The sequence below is a fragment of the Triturus cristatus genome, chromosome 9, assembly GCF_964204655.1.
Source record: "Triturus cristatus chromosome 9, aTriCri1.1, whole genome shotgun sequence".
In the NCBI taxonomy this organism is placed as follows: domain Eukaryota; kingdom Metazoa; phylum Chordata; class Amphibia; order Caudata; family Salamandridae; genus Triturus; species Triturus cristatus.
The window spans coordinates 663392550-663409637 of NC_140592.1; the positions used below are offsets into that span (position 1 = coordinate 663392550).

At 44.7% G+C, this 17088-nt stretch overlaps 1 protein-coding gene across 1 annotated transcript in view; it reads right to left on the reverse strand.

The window, feature by feature from the left end:
- Positions 1-17088, reverse strand: part of PPP1R37 (protein phosphatase 1 regulatory subunit 37) — a 551713-nt gene that overhangs the window by 342771 nt on the left and 191854 nt on the right. Inside the window, exon 5 of the mRNA XM_085625734.1 lies at positions 10014-10133. Coding sequence (XP_085481860.1) covers positions 10014-10133 — 120 coding nt within the window. The remainder of the gene's footprint in view (positions 1-10013; positions 10134-17088) is intronic.

Sequence of the window (17088 nt, forward strand, 5' to 3'; positions counted from 1 at the left end):
AGTTCTACCCGAAGGGGGTTTCAAAGACACAGATGATTAGCACCTTAATTTTTTTGTCAACACTCTGTATTAGTTTTATGGACTTTCATGTCGTTTTAATCTCGCAGTGCCCTTTACAAACAAATTTCGTCCCCCAGATTCTTTGAACACTTTCCTTTTAACCTACACGTACAGAACAAAGTGCTCTTCAAGATATTCCAAAAATATATTATTAAGTCTGGGGTTTGTGTATATAAACTAGACCATACAATAGTCTATAGTGACTCTTTAAAAATAATGCGACACATTTTGAATACAACACAAGACCAGCCTTCTTTTAAATTACAGGATATGACATTTTCGGGTTAAGTTGTAAAATGGGTGGGAAAAGGATGTTTAGAAAGTGGCAAGGACTTTAACCTGGAGCACAGACATATAAAGAGCCAGTGTTTGAATGAGTAGTGAAAAAATAACAATTGATGGACAGAATGCAGAACAATGTCATACATTCACCCCAGTACAGAGATCTGGGCCTAAATCCATCGTTTTTTTGCTCACCATGCCATTCCAGTTTGAACCCAGCCATATGCAAATCAGTCTTGACCCTGTGCCCCATGGGAACAGTCCAGCCCGAACTGCCAAGCCAGGTCCTCCCTGGACTGGAAACAAGCATCCTAGGACCGGTTTCGGGCTTTCAGCCCTCATCAGCCAGGATAGCCTGATTCCAGTGGCATGGAGAGCAAGGGACTCACGTCTGAGCATACCCTTCCCACTCGGGGTGACAAATGCAAAAATAACAATTGATGGACAGAATGCAGAACAATGTCATACATTCACCCCAGTACAGAGATCTGGGCCTAAATCCATCGTTTTTTTGCTCACCATGCCATTCCAGTTTGAACCCAGCCATATGCAAATCAGTCTTGACCCTGTGCCCCATGGGAACAGTCCAGCCCGAACTGCCAAGCCAGGTCCTCCCTGGACTGGAAACAAGCATCCTAGGACCGGTTTCGGGCTTTCAGCCCTCATCAGCCAGGATAGCCTGATTCCAGTGGCATGGAGAGCAAGGGACTCACGTCTGAGCATACCCTTCCCACTCGGGGTGACAAATGCAAAAATAACAATTGATGGACAGAATGCAGAACAATGTCATACATTCACCCCAGTACAGAGATCTGGGCCTAAATCCATCGTTTTTTTGCTCACCATGCCATTCCAGTTTGAACCCAGCCATATGCAAATCAGTCTTGACCCTGTGCCCCATGGGAACAGTCCAGCCCGAACTGCCAAGCCAGGTCCTCCCTGGACTGGAAACAAGCATCCTAGGACCGGTTTCGGGCTTTTAGCCCTCATCAGCCAGGATAGCCTGATTCCAGTGGCATGGAGAGCAAGGGACTCACGTCTGAGCATACCCTTCCCACTCGGGGTGACAAATGCAAAAATACCAATTGATGGACAGAATGCAGAACAATGTCATACATTCACCCCAGTACAGAGATCTGGGCCTAAATCCATCGTTTTTTTGCTCACCATGCCATTCCAGTTTGAACCCAGCCATATGCAAATCAGTCTTGACCCTGTGCCCCATGGGAACAGTCCAGCCCGAACTGCCAAGCCAGGTCCTCCCTGGACTGGAAACAAGCATCCTAGGACCGGTTTCGGGCTTTCAGCCCTCATCAGCCAGGATAGCCTGATTCCAGTGGCATGGAGAGCAAGGGACTCACGTCTGAGCATACCCTTCCCACTCGGGGTGACAAATGCAAAAATAACAATTGATGGACAGAATGCAGAACAATGTCATACATTCACCCCAGTACAGAGATCTGGGCCTAAATCCATCGTTTTTTTGCTCACCATGCCATTCCAGTTTGAACCCAGCCATATGCAAATCAGTCTTGACCCTGTGCCCCATGGGAACAGTCCAGCCCGAACTGCCAAGCCAGGTCCTCCCTGGACTGGAAACAAGCATCCTAGGACCGGTTTCGGGCTTTCAGCCCTCATCAGCCAGGATAGCCTGATTCCAGTGGCATGGAGAGCAAGGGACTCACGTCTGAGCATACCCTTCCCACTCGGGGTGACAAATGCAAAAATAACAATTGATGGACAGAATGCAGAACAATGTCATACATTCACCCCAGTACAGAGATCTGGGCCTAAATGAGTAGTGAGACAACAATTCTAAGGTCTTGGAAAAACAAACTCTTCCCTACATTTGCCACGTACACTAATGCAGAGCTTACACAGAGAACAATACTATCATTAAATTCCCCTGACGTGTTCCAGCTCTTCTTGGATGTTAATTCGTTTTTTCTCAAACACATTTGAAGTATTAAAAAATGACAGTCTTATTGTCCAAACATTAACAAGTTGATGTGTCTCCCACGTGTATACTGTATTTCTCTAGAGTAAATATATTAGCTAAGACACTTAACTCCCCACTGAACCATTATTAGAAAACAGGGACCCCTGGCCGAAGAAATTTCTATGATTTGGACCTCAAATCAATATTTTAAAAAAAATACAAAAACCAATATACGCCAAACAAATGCTCAAATACTGAAATATATTTAATTCACAATAAAATCTAGAAAAACTTTTAGCGAATTTTCAATTTTTCCTCTTTAACTGTATACTGTTTTAATTTAAATGTATTAATTTTGACAATATTTAATTTTGTTAAACAGTTGCAGACCCCCTGAGCAGGCCTCGCAGATGCCCAGGAGTCCTCGAATCACAGGTTAGGAACCACTTATCTAGATAAATGCAGAGATCATACACATATCTGAGACCACATAACCTATGCTCATAGGCAAGCAGTAAAAAGCTCAAGCATTGTGACAAATTTCACACACAAAAAAAAGTATTCACTTCACAGCAACTGTAACGTTTAAACATTTAGCATTCTAACCGTATCCTCTCTCATGGGAGAGAGGGCAAGGGGATGATGAAAGGCAGACAAGAGGGAAATCTCCATTTACTAGCATACTGAGGGTATCTAAAAGCAACACAAACAAGTTACCTTTGGAAACTTTTTTTCTGGTACAAACTATCTTACCGCAGATTCCTTGCCTTATATATATAATATTTCCCTGGCATCAGACTAGATATGGAAATTCATGTGCAGTACCTCTGCATGCCAGTAAGTGGTGTCATTTGGCTCAGCGTCTGCACCGGAAGTGATGTTGCAGTGCCTATATAGGTGTCACTCTGGCTCACTGACTTCACTTCCTTCCATGACTAGTTTTGTGCCAAAAGCGCAAAGCCAGTAAAAACCAATGTTACCGATTTGACCACTGTGAAGCGTCTAAATAGATTTTTGGGGGTAAAGAGCCCAGTTTGTAGGTATCGTCGTTGAGGAATCTGTGGTTGGAGTCTCTACCAGAAAAAGGTGTTAAGAAAAGTAAGTAACTTGTTCTTCTTATAAGCACTTAGCAGATTCTTCACCAAATTGAGGTCTCCCATTGGGGTATCATAAAATAAGTAATTGGGAACAAATGTTATAAACCTTCCAAGGATTGGAGCCACAATGGGTAACTTAAATAGGGTGGGTTTATACGGCAGTCACAAGAAAGCCAAAATGGCAAATAACCTTTAACGGTGCCCAGAGCTAGACCTTGCTTTGCGAAAGAAAGAATAAACAGAACATCTGGAAGAGGTGCAGAAAGGGGGCCCGCAATTCTTGAGGAGCAGCAAGCCACAAACTTATGCCAACAAAAGGTGTAAACAGTTTTAGTGTAAAGATGGCTGGCTGCCATGATGACATCACAAACTTAGGGAGGGAGCTCAGAAATTCTGTTGCTGCTTAATCTCCATGCATGAAGGTGGAGTGTGCGCAGGTTCAGGTGCAAGACCCTGCCTGCTGCTGCAACAGGAGATCCTCCCAAAGAGGTCCCCCCCAAAAGCGGAAAAGACATTGTGCCACCTCCATGTGTAGTCGCCATTAAAGATCTACAATGCATCGACAGCTGAGTTTGTCTGTTCTGGCATTCAGTGAGCCTGCCAGATGCTTAACGGCCAGAAAGAGGTCCCAACAGTCCAGCCAAGTCCATAGGTAAAGAGTCTCCAGGCTCATCCCTGCAGATCTTATGCAGTTCCCTCTGATATCTAGACCAGGTCCCAAAGAGCCCCCTGATTTCGCCATCACTGAGACTCCAGGCTCAACTGGAGAGCCTGCATTTGCCATCGGGCATGTTGTGCCAGTAGGATGCAGGAGCCACGAGACTCGGAAGTCTCAGTGTCAGTCTCACTACAAACCAGGTTAGAGGCAGACACATTTTAATCATAGACCGAATATCCAGACTCGCCGCTCTAGGATGGGCGCAGAACTGCACATGTCCAGAACAGCTCAGATGAAAGGGAGCATCTGAGAATGAGTCGGGTATAGATTTGGCATGTTGATAGTGAACCAGAGAATGCAGAAGGTTCACTGTAGTCTGGAGGTGGGAGACAAATACTTTGGCTGTTACCCACCTTCAGCAGGGAGACAGTGAGGTAGGGGGAAGATTGAAACCCCTAACCTATGTAGGTGGGCTGCAGCCTCATGTAGGTTGGCTGCAGCCATACGCAGATGGGCTGCAGCCATCGCCATTACTTTAGTCAACACCCAAGGGACACTGGTGAGGCCAAAGGGGAGACAGCGAACTGGAAATACTTGTGGCCCACTATGAACTGCAGGTAACATCTGTGGGCCAGCTGGACTGGGGTGTGGAAATACACGTCATGCAGGTCTAGATCTACCATCCAATCTTCAGGATCTAGGGCAGGCAAAACCTGAGCCAAAGTGAGCATTTTAAATTTCTCTTTTTTTCCAGGAAGACGTTGAGAAGGCACAGAATTGGTCTAGAGTAGAGGCTTCCGTCCTTTTTCGGCATCAGAAATAAACAGGAATAACAAAAACGCCTTACTTCTTGTGCAGGCACCCTCTCAATGCCTCCTTTGGCCAAAAGAGCTTGAACCTTCCGACGGATATGGCTAATGCTGAGGATGCCCAAATGTTCCCCTTTCACGTGTGCAGTAGGGGCGAAAGGACTGCTGATGCAGACGTGTCAAGAGGGAAAGGCCAAGGGATCTGGCAATTACCCTGCTCTCGCAAAAGCGATTAGTGCTGCATCGCCCTGGTCGGCACATAGGCAGGAGCCACTGAAGGTAATGTCAATCAGTGAAGACTGAAGATTCCTGCCCCACGAAACACAGTGCATTGTAAACAGGCTTAGCTATGCAGCAACATCATAGAGGTCAAGGCTCTACCCAGAGAGCCGTAGTTTCAGTCAGCACTGGATGGCGAAATTCGCTGCATCCTTGCAGTCTACCAAAGCCTGGCTAAAGACGGCACAGCCTTCATCGGACAGCATGCGTGTGAATATCAGCCCAAGAGGCATGCAGTGTTCACGACTGCAGGGCAAGGCTAGTGGAAGTAAAGATGGGCTTCACAAAGGTGTCCAGCCTCTTGGATTCCCTATCCGATGGTATAGTTGGGAACAAACTTGGGGTAACCTTCACAGTTGAGGCCTACACCACTAAGCTCTCAGAGGAGGGATCCTGAAAGAGGAAGGCTGAGTCTCCTGGGGCAGGACAAAGCAGATGGGCAATCAGTCAGTGCATAGGAGCCTCTGTGCAAGGTGTAGCCCAGGACTCTCGAAGCACGCCGGTGAGGGCATCAGTACAGGGGAGCATGGATTCAGAAGAGCTCACCCCGGGGTGAAGAACCTCTGTCAAAGGCATTGTTACTGAACTAGACAGCTGGCAGCTGGTCGAGATCCTCTGTTGCCCTGTGCATCACCATGGCCAAAGATGAGCCTTCACCTGAAACTGTGTTCGAAGGGGAAATCATGCCAGAGTCTAAGGAACCATCTATTCCACTGGAGTTACCCAGTTCCTCATACCAGTTGTCACCTCAGATCCACCATAGTAGAGTGGGGCTTGTCAAAAGGTGGAATATCCAATGGATGTTGAAGCCTGGACAGTGACCACATCGACATCAAGCTGGGGCGGCACCAGGATAGTGTTGGAAATAAGGTCACTGTCGAGCAGTGCCGGAGATGGCACCACTAGGAACAGAGTCAGGTGGAAGGAGGCACCCATGGTGAACCCTCCAACAATAACCAAGAAGGGGCACATCTTGGCTTCTTGGGGCCCAAAAGTGCTCAAAGGGACCCAATGGCCTAAAGATGTAGTGCCCTGAGCTGCTTCTGTCCATCTTTTTATAGCAGGCAATTCTAGTCGCAGAATACCCCACGTCTCTTTCCTCCTTCATAGCTAGGTTGACCCCCTCAGTATTCAAAAGGGAGAGGCTATAGTTCTTTTCCAAGTGATCTTCTAAAAGCATGATCGTTTGGATCTCAAACCCCCATTGGCCCCTCTCACATAGACACTGTAAATATAAATGCTAGTAAAATATTTTAAACCTCTAAGCGAATGGCCAAGATATCATGGCAGTCAGTGTGGAGTTCCTGAAGTTTGTAATCTAAACCTGGTCTAATGCACACTGTCAGCCCTCCTGATGGTTACTCAGCAAGGCCATGTGAAGCAAGAATTGAAAAGTTTAAACAGCTATGTTTAAAGAGGTTCCATGCCTCAGGTTTCCTAGAACAAAGAGATGTCATACAATTCAATAAAGTTTTTTCAGTCAGGGAGTATGGCCTTTGATCTGGGAACAGCCACATTCAAGGAGATTATAGACACCATAGCTTTAGTTTGGATAGTGGTGAAAGATGAAAAGAGGCTAACCGGGGCCAGAGAATCAAGGTTGTCAGATTGAACAATAGCTTCACCTGCAACTGAGTCGTCTTGTGGGACACTCGAGGCATTAGAAGAGCAAGAGACACTATACTTTTTACAGTCAGGAGAATATAGAAGCCCGTCAGAATCTGGCGGATTATTGAAAAAAAGAGGGGTTGTCAGTCTACATCCTGTGTAGAGGATCCTTCACATGTGTGCTGTAGGTTGAAGACACAGATTGCTTTGACAGCTTTGCTCCGGACGAATGTATCTGAATCGAATACTGTTGCTGAACAAGAAGGAAGTTCTAACATCAAAAGGCACTAAATTATCGACTGATCCCGCTTTCCAAGAGTTAACTCGCGCCCATATTTAGCCTTAGATGGAGTTTACCACCCGCTTTGGGCTGCATTCCCAAGCAACCCGACTCAGAGAAGACCCAATCCCAGTGCACCGGGGGCCGCTACCGGACTAACACCGTCCGAGCGCTGAGCCTCAATCAGAAGGCTTGAACTCTCTCTTCAAAGTTATTTTCAACTTTCCCTTACGGTACTTGTTGGTTAACTCAATAAAATCAAGATTGGTGGCAAGTTGTGAATACATTCTAGCTCCAAGGTAATCCCCGATATGAATGAACGATAGCCCTCGTGAATCCAGTAGATGGTTTTGTTTATTAATGCATCCTTGCCTTCTTTATACATGGGATACGCAAGATTGGAGACGTTAATCAGAAATAAAAAGCAGCTGGTATTGGGAACTAGGGATCCCAGCTGAGGGATGGGGTTTTGCGTCAGAACTGGGGAGTGCCTTGTAAGTTTAGGCTCCCCATAGGTCTGATTTTTAATAGGGCTGGGAAGAGCTTGGAGTTCGCACAGGCCTATGCTCATTGATAGGTTTTGGTCCCCTAGCCCCTCCGACTGTTTCTGCAAGGGGCGTCACCGGTGTGTAATCATGGGATACTGAATTTCTAGTCTCAAAAGACCTTTATTTTACCTCAGGAGTGCATGATGCATGTGTTTTTATCAGCAGGATGAGTTATACTTGTGAGTAATCTATTAAGTGTAGTAGAAAGGCATGACAACAATTCTTTGAGGTCCCTCACCGCACCCCTAAGAGCTTTAGTTTTCTGCAAAAGATGGGCTACATCTCCCGGGGGAATGGATGACAGGGATCACAACCCTCTACTGGTCTCTGAAAGTGGCAAAGCCTGGTTCAGTTCAGCAAGAGGCATATAGCGATCACTGCAGAAGATAAAGAAAAAGAGGGAGCTGCGGCCTTTCGTTTACCCATGATGTAGATAAAGGAAATAATGTTGTGAGGCTATGCAATAACCAGTGAAACTTTACCTGAAATATAAGAATATAAAATGCGATGAGCCAATATCAAGAAAAGTGCAGTATGCCCTCCCAACACTCAATCTGTTACGCACTACAAGGGTGAACATGAGAGCAACACACGTCCCAATCCATGATTAGGTATGGTTCAGTAAACCAGGATTATGCTTTGTTGCATAAATGACAGTATCTTAAATATCCAGATGCTCAAGCCAAGAGGGTAGCCCCATCCCAGCCTCCTCCGGACTTTGAAGGACCTGACCTTGGCCCGGTGTTTGCCCTGGTGCATCCCACACAAAGCGGGAATGCAGCACGCATAAGTAGGGCAGGTCAGATGTAGCTCAGGTGTGGTACCGGCACGAGGTTATGGGATTTGTGGTCACCACGGGCAGCGGTGATAATCAGAGGCTCCCCCCCCGCTACAAAAGTAGATGTCAGGAGTAGGGTAATAAAAGCTCCAACACAACGGGGCTGCAGTAATTTGCAGCAGCTTTCCCCCGCAGCAGATCGGCATTGTGAAAGTATTTGGCAAGTTATTCATTTTCAGAGATGACAATCTATGTTTTGAGGACAAATACTGCATGCTGAAAAGCACAAAAACAAACCAACCCGACCCCCTCCCAAAACCACACTCCTTACATCTGAGTGCTCCCCTTTAACAGCATGTAACAGAAAAGTATTAACCCACAAAATACAGACTCAGTCACCTAATAGAGCTTAAAAATTTGAAATCTCTTAATTTCAAACTTCGAGAAAATCAAAGTGCATTCCACGTAACTTAGAAATAAAGAACTCTGGCAAAAAATAAAGAAATGAAAACTTCTGTGGTGAATGGCCCATTAGATAGTCACTGTGATGTCTATGGTGATCCAAGACTAATAGCAATATAGTCATCACATGGTTCCTACCAATGTTGCCTAAACAAAACTAGGCAGACCTGCAGAAAGGAACCAAACACATTCTTCCTACACTGCATAACAATATAATAAATTAGGATACTGATCTATTTAGAACTTGTCAGTGAAGAGCAGCTCGAGTCACATGGCAACATGAGCACAGGGTCCATTTCTGTGCATACTCATTGCACTTAGGGGTCTACGGCAATAAACAACAAGGTTATGGAAGGACTGCTAGACTTAATTGCAGACACTGGCGATCTCTGGGGCTGCATACTAGTCCACTGCTTTTTACCCACTATGGCACTCTAGATAGACCTGCCTAATGCAGATTAGTCTTGGCCCTGGACCAATAGGAACAGTCCAGCAAGAACTACCAATATTAAATTAGTCACTTTTAGCTGAAGTGTTACCCATGCCAATGTATTTCCCCAGCCCTCTACTAGGCATTTTGACCTTGCCTAGTAACTTGATAAAGAAGCAATAGTTTGAGTATTGATCAATGCGCTTTTCTAGCGTGAAACCCTGATAAAACAGAACAACAAGCAATGTCATCACGGTAAACATTTTAAAGGCCGAGTCAGTGTCAAAATTAAGTGCTAGAGGTCTACCAGCATATGCTCTATTTTATTGCTTAAGAAAAAACAATTACAGTCTTTATCTTACCTGATAACTTAAGCAAACATTCATACTTGATCTATCTGCCCTAGGGTATACACATTTGAAAGAATTTTCTTCATCAACACCTTGGGAATATAAACATACATCTCAATATAATAGCTGCATATTCTAACAGAAGAGCCAGGTTGAGAGGGACAACTGATAGTCATGATTATAGCCAATTGCTAATCATACCCTCAATAAGCATCTCTCAGCTTTCATTCATTCGGTTCATTTAAGGTCCCACCATTGTAAAGATTCTCCCACTGTTCACCTTCATCACCCAACATCAAGGGGAAAATAAAGTAAGAAACGGAGAAAGAGAAGAAATCTTACATCAAGACATTTTTTTTCACATTCATCCGCCACTACAGCACCTTATAGGCTTAAGGGACAGATTATGGCTATTCGCGCTGGATGGACATACCTTTCTCATCATGTGTGCAGCTGCTTGCCAGCCCCTGGTTCCAATGTGTTTATTAAAGGAAATGTTGAGGTGTGTAGCCGACTCATAATATTCAATCATGTCAAACAATGCTGATGCACCCTGTGGACAGAAACAGACAAAACAGTGTTTGGGTACATAGGCAACACACTGCAGAAAACAAACAGAATATATAATTAATAAAGACCCCAAGTTAAAGACTGCACAAACTGGTGTGAAAATACTGGCACTGGCATTGTCGGAGTTGAACCAATTACTACTGTTAGAACTAAGGCAGGCAAATCAGCCTGTCGATTTTTGTAGTTGTGTCTCTTGGAGCTAGGCCTAAACACAGTACAGCATGCATAAACAAGCTGACTAACATATGTCCCTAGAAATGATGAGGGAAACTGGAATACAGATTTGGAACAAAGGGAAAAGGGAAACTGAGGAACACAGATGTTTATAAAAGTATCCATGAATCCAGCTTTCGAATACACAAAACCATCTGGCAACAAAAAAGAGGCCTCTGCCAATGTAAGGGGACTTACCACACCGATAACGCCGCCACCGCCAGGAGTCATTTGTGGCCGCAAGCAGCGCCGCCACTGCCAGGAGTCATTTGCACCCGCAAGCAGCGTCGCCGCCATCACGGGACTTCAATTCCCGGCAGCCTCAGCGGCGGCGCACTCTAGCCACGCTGCGCCAGCGCCAGGAGGCGCATTTAAGCATCGCTGAGCCCGGCGGAGTGGGGGGACTTACCACACCGATAACGCCGCCACCGCCAGGAGTCATTTGTAGCCGCAAGCTGCGCCGCCACTGCCAGGAGTCATTTGCAGCCGCAAGCAGCGTCGCCGCCATCACGGGACTTCAATTCCCGGCAGCCTCAGCGGCGGCGCGCTCTATCCACGCTGCGCCAGCGCCAGGAGGCGCATTTAAGCAGCGCTGAGCCCCACTTCGCAGGACGCGCACGGGACGAGCCGGGCTAAGCCCGGGCAAAGGGCGGGCCGTCCGGGGCAGGACGTGGCAGGGCAGGGCCACGGACTTTGGCGTATGTTGTCAGGGTTGATACATCATTGGGAGTCTCCCTTTATCAAACCAATGCCATTTATCATTGTGTTTGGGACATTATACTAGTCCCATTGGCTATTTACTTTTTTATTTTTATTTTGTTTGCTGTGCAATTTATGATAGCTTGGGTGCGTGATTTTTTTAACATTTGTGCAATAGGGTGTGTTCGTAGCCGTAAGCATGTCCAAACAAAACCTCTGAAGTGCCTACAACACTAGATAACTATCTAGTGAAAGTTGTTAATAAAATTAACTACGAACGTCGACTCTCCCTCAGGCAGGGTAGCCCTCCAGCTTCTCCGTCTACCTTGTCAATCTCCCCAGGTATACCAGTGTTAGATGTCAGTCTTGATCACGATCCCGAGCTGATTAATAGTGATGATCTAGTGCTAATGACTCCTAGTCAGCCGGTGGTAAATGACTCTTCTGACCATCCTGGAGATTCTTTCCCGGTGTGTAGAGCCGTTAGGGCATGCCGGAAAATACCTGTAAAACGAGGGGGGAACAAAAAGGCTAAGAGAGTCCAATTACCTTCTACAAGCATAGTTGGGGGGGGGACGAGACTCAAGAAAAAGAGTGTCACGCCCAGTTGAATCCTGAGCAATTTAATTTGCTGTTTAGCTATATTGACTCCAAGCTCGACAAGATTATTTTACCGTTGGTGGCTAAATTAGATCAGATCTCGGTAGAAGTAACTAGATTGGCCAATCTCTTGGGATACCTACACCATTCGGGTAGGTATTCAAACGACTTCCGATGTAAGTCACAATGTAAGGAAAGAGGTAGTAATTCCATCTGCGGAGGGGTCTAAGGTTAATCAATTAGAAGTACCATCTGTCGAGGGGACCAGGGCTAACCAAATAGTTGTTCCAGCCCAACTGCACACTGCGAGTCAAGAAAACCAGGCTACCTTGGTATCTGAAAGCAATGTAGGTTGGACTGAAGTAAGAAGAAAGGGTTTTGTTAACCTTCCCCCAGATTGTTCCCCTTATGTGGTGGTTTTAACTAATGTACCACGGGTCGATTCACTTATGCCCCAGTCTCAGTATGAATCTCATGATTCCTTGAAAAATAAAACTGTTGCTTGGTTGCATAAGCAATGTGGATTTCCTACGGCCCTCTCTAATGATATCTTAACCACAAGAAGGGTCAATTGGGTTGGTAATTCTAGAAAGACCTGTAAAGGCGACTGTGTTATTGTTAATTTTAAATATCCTCAACACGTCACTACAGTTCTGCTTAGATCAGCCTCCCTATCACTGCTCGATCATGGTATCTGTGTACGCCCCCTCGGCTTTTTTTTTTTATAGCCACCTTATTAATATGCCCCCTAATGATCATAACTCTTCCTGGCTACCCCCGCCGATACAGCAGCGGGGTTTAGCCATTCCCTTGCATAATCGTTTTTATGCCCTCAACAGTTTGGATTCTAATGACTGACTTAACCCGGAGAGTCCGATTTCCCCATATAAGGTTATGTATAAGCGGGGCTCTGAAACTATTAATGTTAATCTGGTTCCGGAGCCGCCAAAGGCGGAAGTTCTTACTGATAATGATTGTAGGGGGTCAGTCAATGAAAACCTAATGGAAGGAAACTATCCAACTGTATTTACTACACCAGCTAGGGTTAATGCAAGGGGTAATGGAATAATCATAGCCAGTTGGAATGTTGCAGGGTTAAAATCTATGGGGAAGGCTCCGGGCTGGCAGAATTTCATTAATTTCTTTGATATTGCATGCTTACAGGAGACATGGTGTAAGGATGAAATTAATTATGAGGGGTTTGCGTCATATAATCTGGTGGCGAAGGGTACTGGGCCAGGCAGAGCAAAGGGGGGTCTGTTAATATTAGTGTCAATCCATCGCCCAATCATAGTAAAAAGGTATATAACAGTGGGTGAACATGCCCAGATTCTCTGGTTGTTAGAGGAACACGCCCATAACATCCTACTGATTAATTACTATAATAATATTTTTGATAGCTCCAGGGATGTAGTCGTCCGTGATTTGGCTAGTGCCATCGAAAATCTAAACCCAGAAGTCAATGTTTCTTTTGATTTTATCTGGGTTGGTGACTTCAATATCCCTTTATGTGAACTGTCAACTAAAAATGTTTGTGGATATACCAACAATGTGGGAGTGGAACACCTACATTTTCGTCATAACAACTATGGAGATTCATTAAATTATTTTTTGGGTTACTATGATTTAGAAATTCTTGGTTTCCCGAGAGAGGATTCGGAACAAATTATCCCTACTTTCAAGGGTCATCATTCTTGCTCAGTTATTGACCACGTGATTGTTTCCTCTAATATTGCTTCCTGTTGTGCTTCACCTAGGATTGAAGTAACTACCTTAAGCGATCACAACTGTATTATTTTGGAAACTTTTTGGGGCGATAGCGGTGTTAAAACAGGCATTGTGGTCTCTAATATTGAATCATACAGACCAAATGGTGTTCGTTTGAGATGGATTGGGGATAAAGCTAGTGATTTAATTGGCCTTATTGTGAGGGACTGCTTACCCAGTATTAGTATTATTTTTGAAAATTCTACTGACGAATTGCAGGTTTTAAATGCTTTTATGGATATTAATTTAACTATTGAGGCCAGATTTACAAAATCCAAGGGGGGCCAACGTAGCAATGCTCCAAGATGGTTTGACAACGTGTGCACTCGTTCATTATTGAATTAAAAATTGTGCTTGCTAAAAAACCTAGGGATACTCAGTCTGTTGTAAAATTAAGGCTGGAATATAAGCTTGCTATAAGGCGAAGGAAGAGAGAGTTACAGCAGCTGGCATGGGACTCACTCAACCAAGCAGCGGAATCATCTAACAGTACTTTGTTTTGGGCTACTGTTAATTCTCCCTTTATTAGGGATGAGAATACCCCAATGCTAACTTCCAATATTTCGAGTGATGGCTGGGTTACCCATTTTTCAAACATCTTTGATTCTAACAGTTGTACTGGCACTTGCCATAATAGCTGGCCTGTCTTACCCCTAAATATTACTGTTAGTGAGGTTGAATCCAGCATTTGTGCTAGCAAGGGGGGTAAAGCCCAGGGCCCAGACGGGGTCCCTATTGATGTGTATAAAACGGCCCCCGATATATGGAGCCCTCTATTGGCTACAGTTTTTAATGCTGCTATATGTACTGTGTCCCCCGAAACATGGGGGGAATCTATTATTATTCCAATACATAAAAAAGGTAGTAGGTCCGATGTCAAAAATTATCGACCCATCTCTCTTTTAGACTCGTCTGTTAAGATCATGAGCAGAATTATGCTCGTGAGGTTAGAGGAATGGGCTGAGCAAGAGGTATCCTAGCTGATAGTCAGTACGGATTTAGAAAGGGTAGGGGCTCACTTGATCAGTGTTTAAATCTTGACCTTCTGAGCTCACTTTACCTTTGTTTTGCGGACATTAGCAGCGCATTTGATATGGTTGACCATTCAATTCTATGGTCAACCCTGTTACAGTTAGGGGCGCCAGAGGGAATAATTTATTTTCTGGCCAGACTGTATGGGAATTAAAAAACTTGTGTGTGCTTCGGGTCCAAAGGTGAATGTACTCCCAAATTTAGTGTAAAAAGAGGCATTAGACAGGGCTGCGTATTGGCCCCCCTTTTCATTTTATTTATTAATGGAATCAACGCAATTTTAAAAACAATCCCAGCAGATGCCCCCCTGATCAAAGGTTCCCCCGTGCCTGTGTTATTATACGCTGATGACGCGGTCCTACTTTCTAGAACTCCATTAGGATTGCAGCGTCTCATTGATAGATTCTCTTCCTTTATTAAGGATAGGAGGTTGACTATGAACAAGAAGAAAACGTATATTATGACATTTGGGGCCAAAAGCGTAAAGAAAAGTAAATCTGCAAATTTTTCCTTTTATATAGATAAGGATAAGGTGCTCCAGGTGGATACATTTTACTATCTTGGTATTACCTTCTCTAATGATAGAAAATGGTTAAACGAATTTAAAAATATTCGTTTTAAAATGGCTAAAAATGTCTATGGCGTTTTTTGATTTGCTGCGAAGGTTGGGGATCGAGGTACTAGGGATATGCTTAAGATTTATCAAGCTAGGTGTGTCAGTATTGCTCTGTATGGGGCGGGTGTTTGGGGACATTTTCCTGCCCATTTTTTGCAGTTAGAGGAAAATGTTTTAAAAAAAAAACTTTTATCTTTACCACCCACTGCTTGTACTGACCTCATCCATCGAGAGCTTGATATTAATTTTCTTACTGACCAACTATCTTTGAGGCCACTTATGATTTGGCGTTCTATTTGGCTCCAAGAAGAAAAAACCTTTAATAGATAGGTCATCGAGGACTGTCTCTCGTTGGATAAATTCTTAAATATACCCTGGTTAAAATATGTAGTTATCTGTTTTTCTGAGATTTTTAATTTAAACATCTTGGTGGACCCTAACGCAACATCTTTAATAACGAAATAAGAGTTGAAAACTATTTTTTTTGCATTTACCGCAAGAAAACGGGCCATTGCTAACGGTTCTCTATCCACGGTTTTGTTTTATAATAAGTATAAGCTCGATGAAGGTTTACCCATTTATTTAGTATGTGTAATGAGGCCATCCCATAAGTTTGTGTTGACCAGACTGAGGTTTGGTTTTGCCCATCATTTGGTGGCACTGCCAACACTAAAGAAATATCCGCAAGGGCCCTGTATGTGTGATAGCGTCTCTAAACAGAGCACTGTGCACTTTCTTCTTATCTGCAAACTGTATATGAATTTTCGTATTGCCTATTTAAAACCTATGTTTTGTAAATAGGGTATACGCACTGTTAATCAAGCAATGAGTTTAGTTTTTAACCCCTTCAGTGCCACGCCCTTTCCCCCTCCTGTGCCGGGCGTTGCACTAGTGGGTGGGGTTCATGACGAGATAGTCTCGTCATGGGCACAGCGCAACCGTGCTCCATGACGAGACTATCTCGTCATGGGCACTGAAGAGGTTAACCTACAATACGCCGATATCTGTTTTTTTACTGCCATGTTTTTAATTCATTCAATCAAGGCCAGGAAAAGTATGTGTTTTTAACCCCTTGCATGCTTCTGACGGAACCACTCCGTCATGAGCCACGGGCGCCGTGTGCTCATGACGGAGCGGTTCCGTCATGCTGCGGCCGTTGGCGGCCGCTCCGCCCACGCGGCGCTGTTTCCCCGCCTGTGCGGGCGATCAGCGCAAGTGGGTGGAGTCATGATGGAACCACGCCGTCATGAGCACAGCTCGCCCGTGACTCATGACGGCGTGGTTCCGTCATGAGCATGGTGGCGCCGCAAACCCCCCAAACCCCCCCAGCGCTGCGGCGGAATTCGCGCAGCAGCGAAGGGGTTAAGTCTGTAACATTTGTTATTTGTAGCTTTCGAATTGTCATTCTGCTGTATCTGATATTGTAGTATATTTGTTTTTATTATTATGGTTGTGCTTTTATGGTCATTTTTCATGCACCGAATAAAGCTTTATGAAATGAAATGAAGTGTGTGAGAGAGAGTGTGAGAGAGAGTGTGTGAGAGAGTGTGTGAGAGAGTGTGTGAGAGAGTGTGTGAGAGAGTGTGGGAGAGTGTAAGAGAAAGTGTGAGAGAAAGTGAGTGTGTGTGAGAGTGAGAGAGGGTGTGAAAGCGAGAGTGTGTGTGCATATGTGTTGCAGTGCTGCGAGATCAGCAACACCATGTGTGAAATCTCTAACTGCAAATCTTTCTTAATTGACTTATTAGGCACGGCCCCTCTAGTTCCAGTAATGTGAATACCTTAAGGTTGGCAAGCCAAAGTGTCAAAGTGGGATAAACCGAGATAATATTGTTTCGGTGGAAGGGAAAGTATCTTAAGTTGTATTAAAACTCCTATTACTAATTCACATGGTATGCTCTAGATGCCCCCTTTATAGCAGAGATCACAGATGGGAGCATCTGCTACTCTCTTAACAAGAAGTCTCAGTCCCACTTTTGCCAAGTACTGCCTCACCCTTACAGTAAAAAAATAA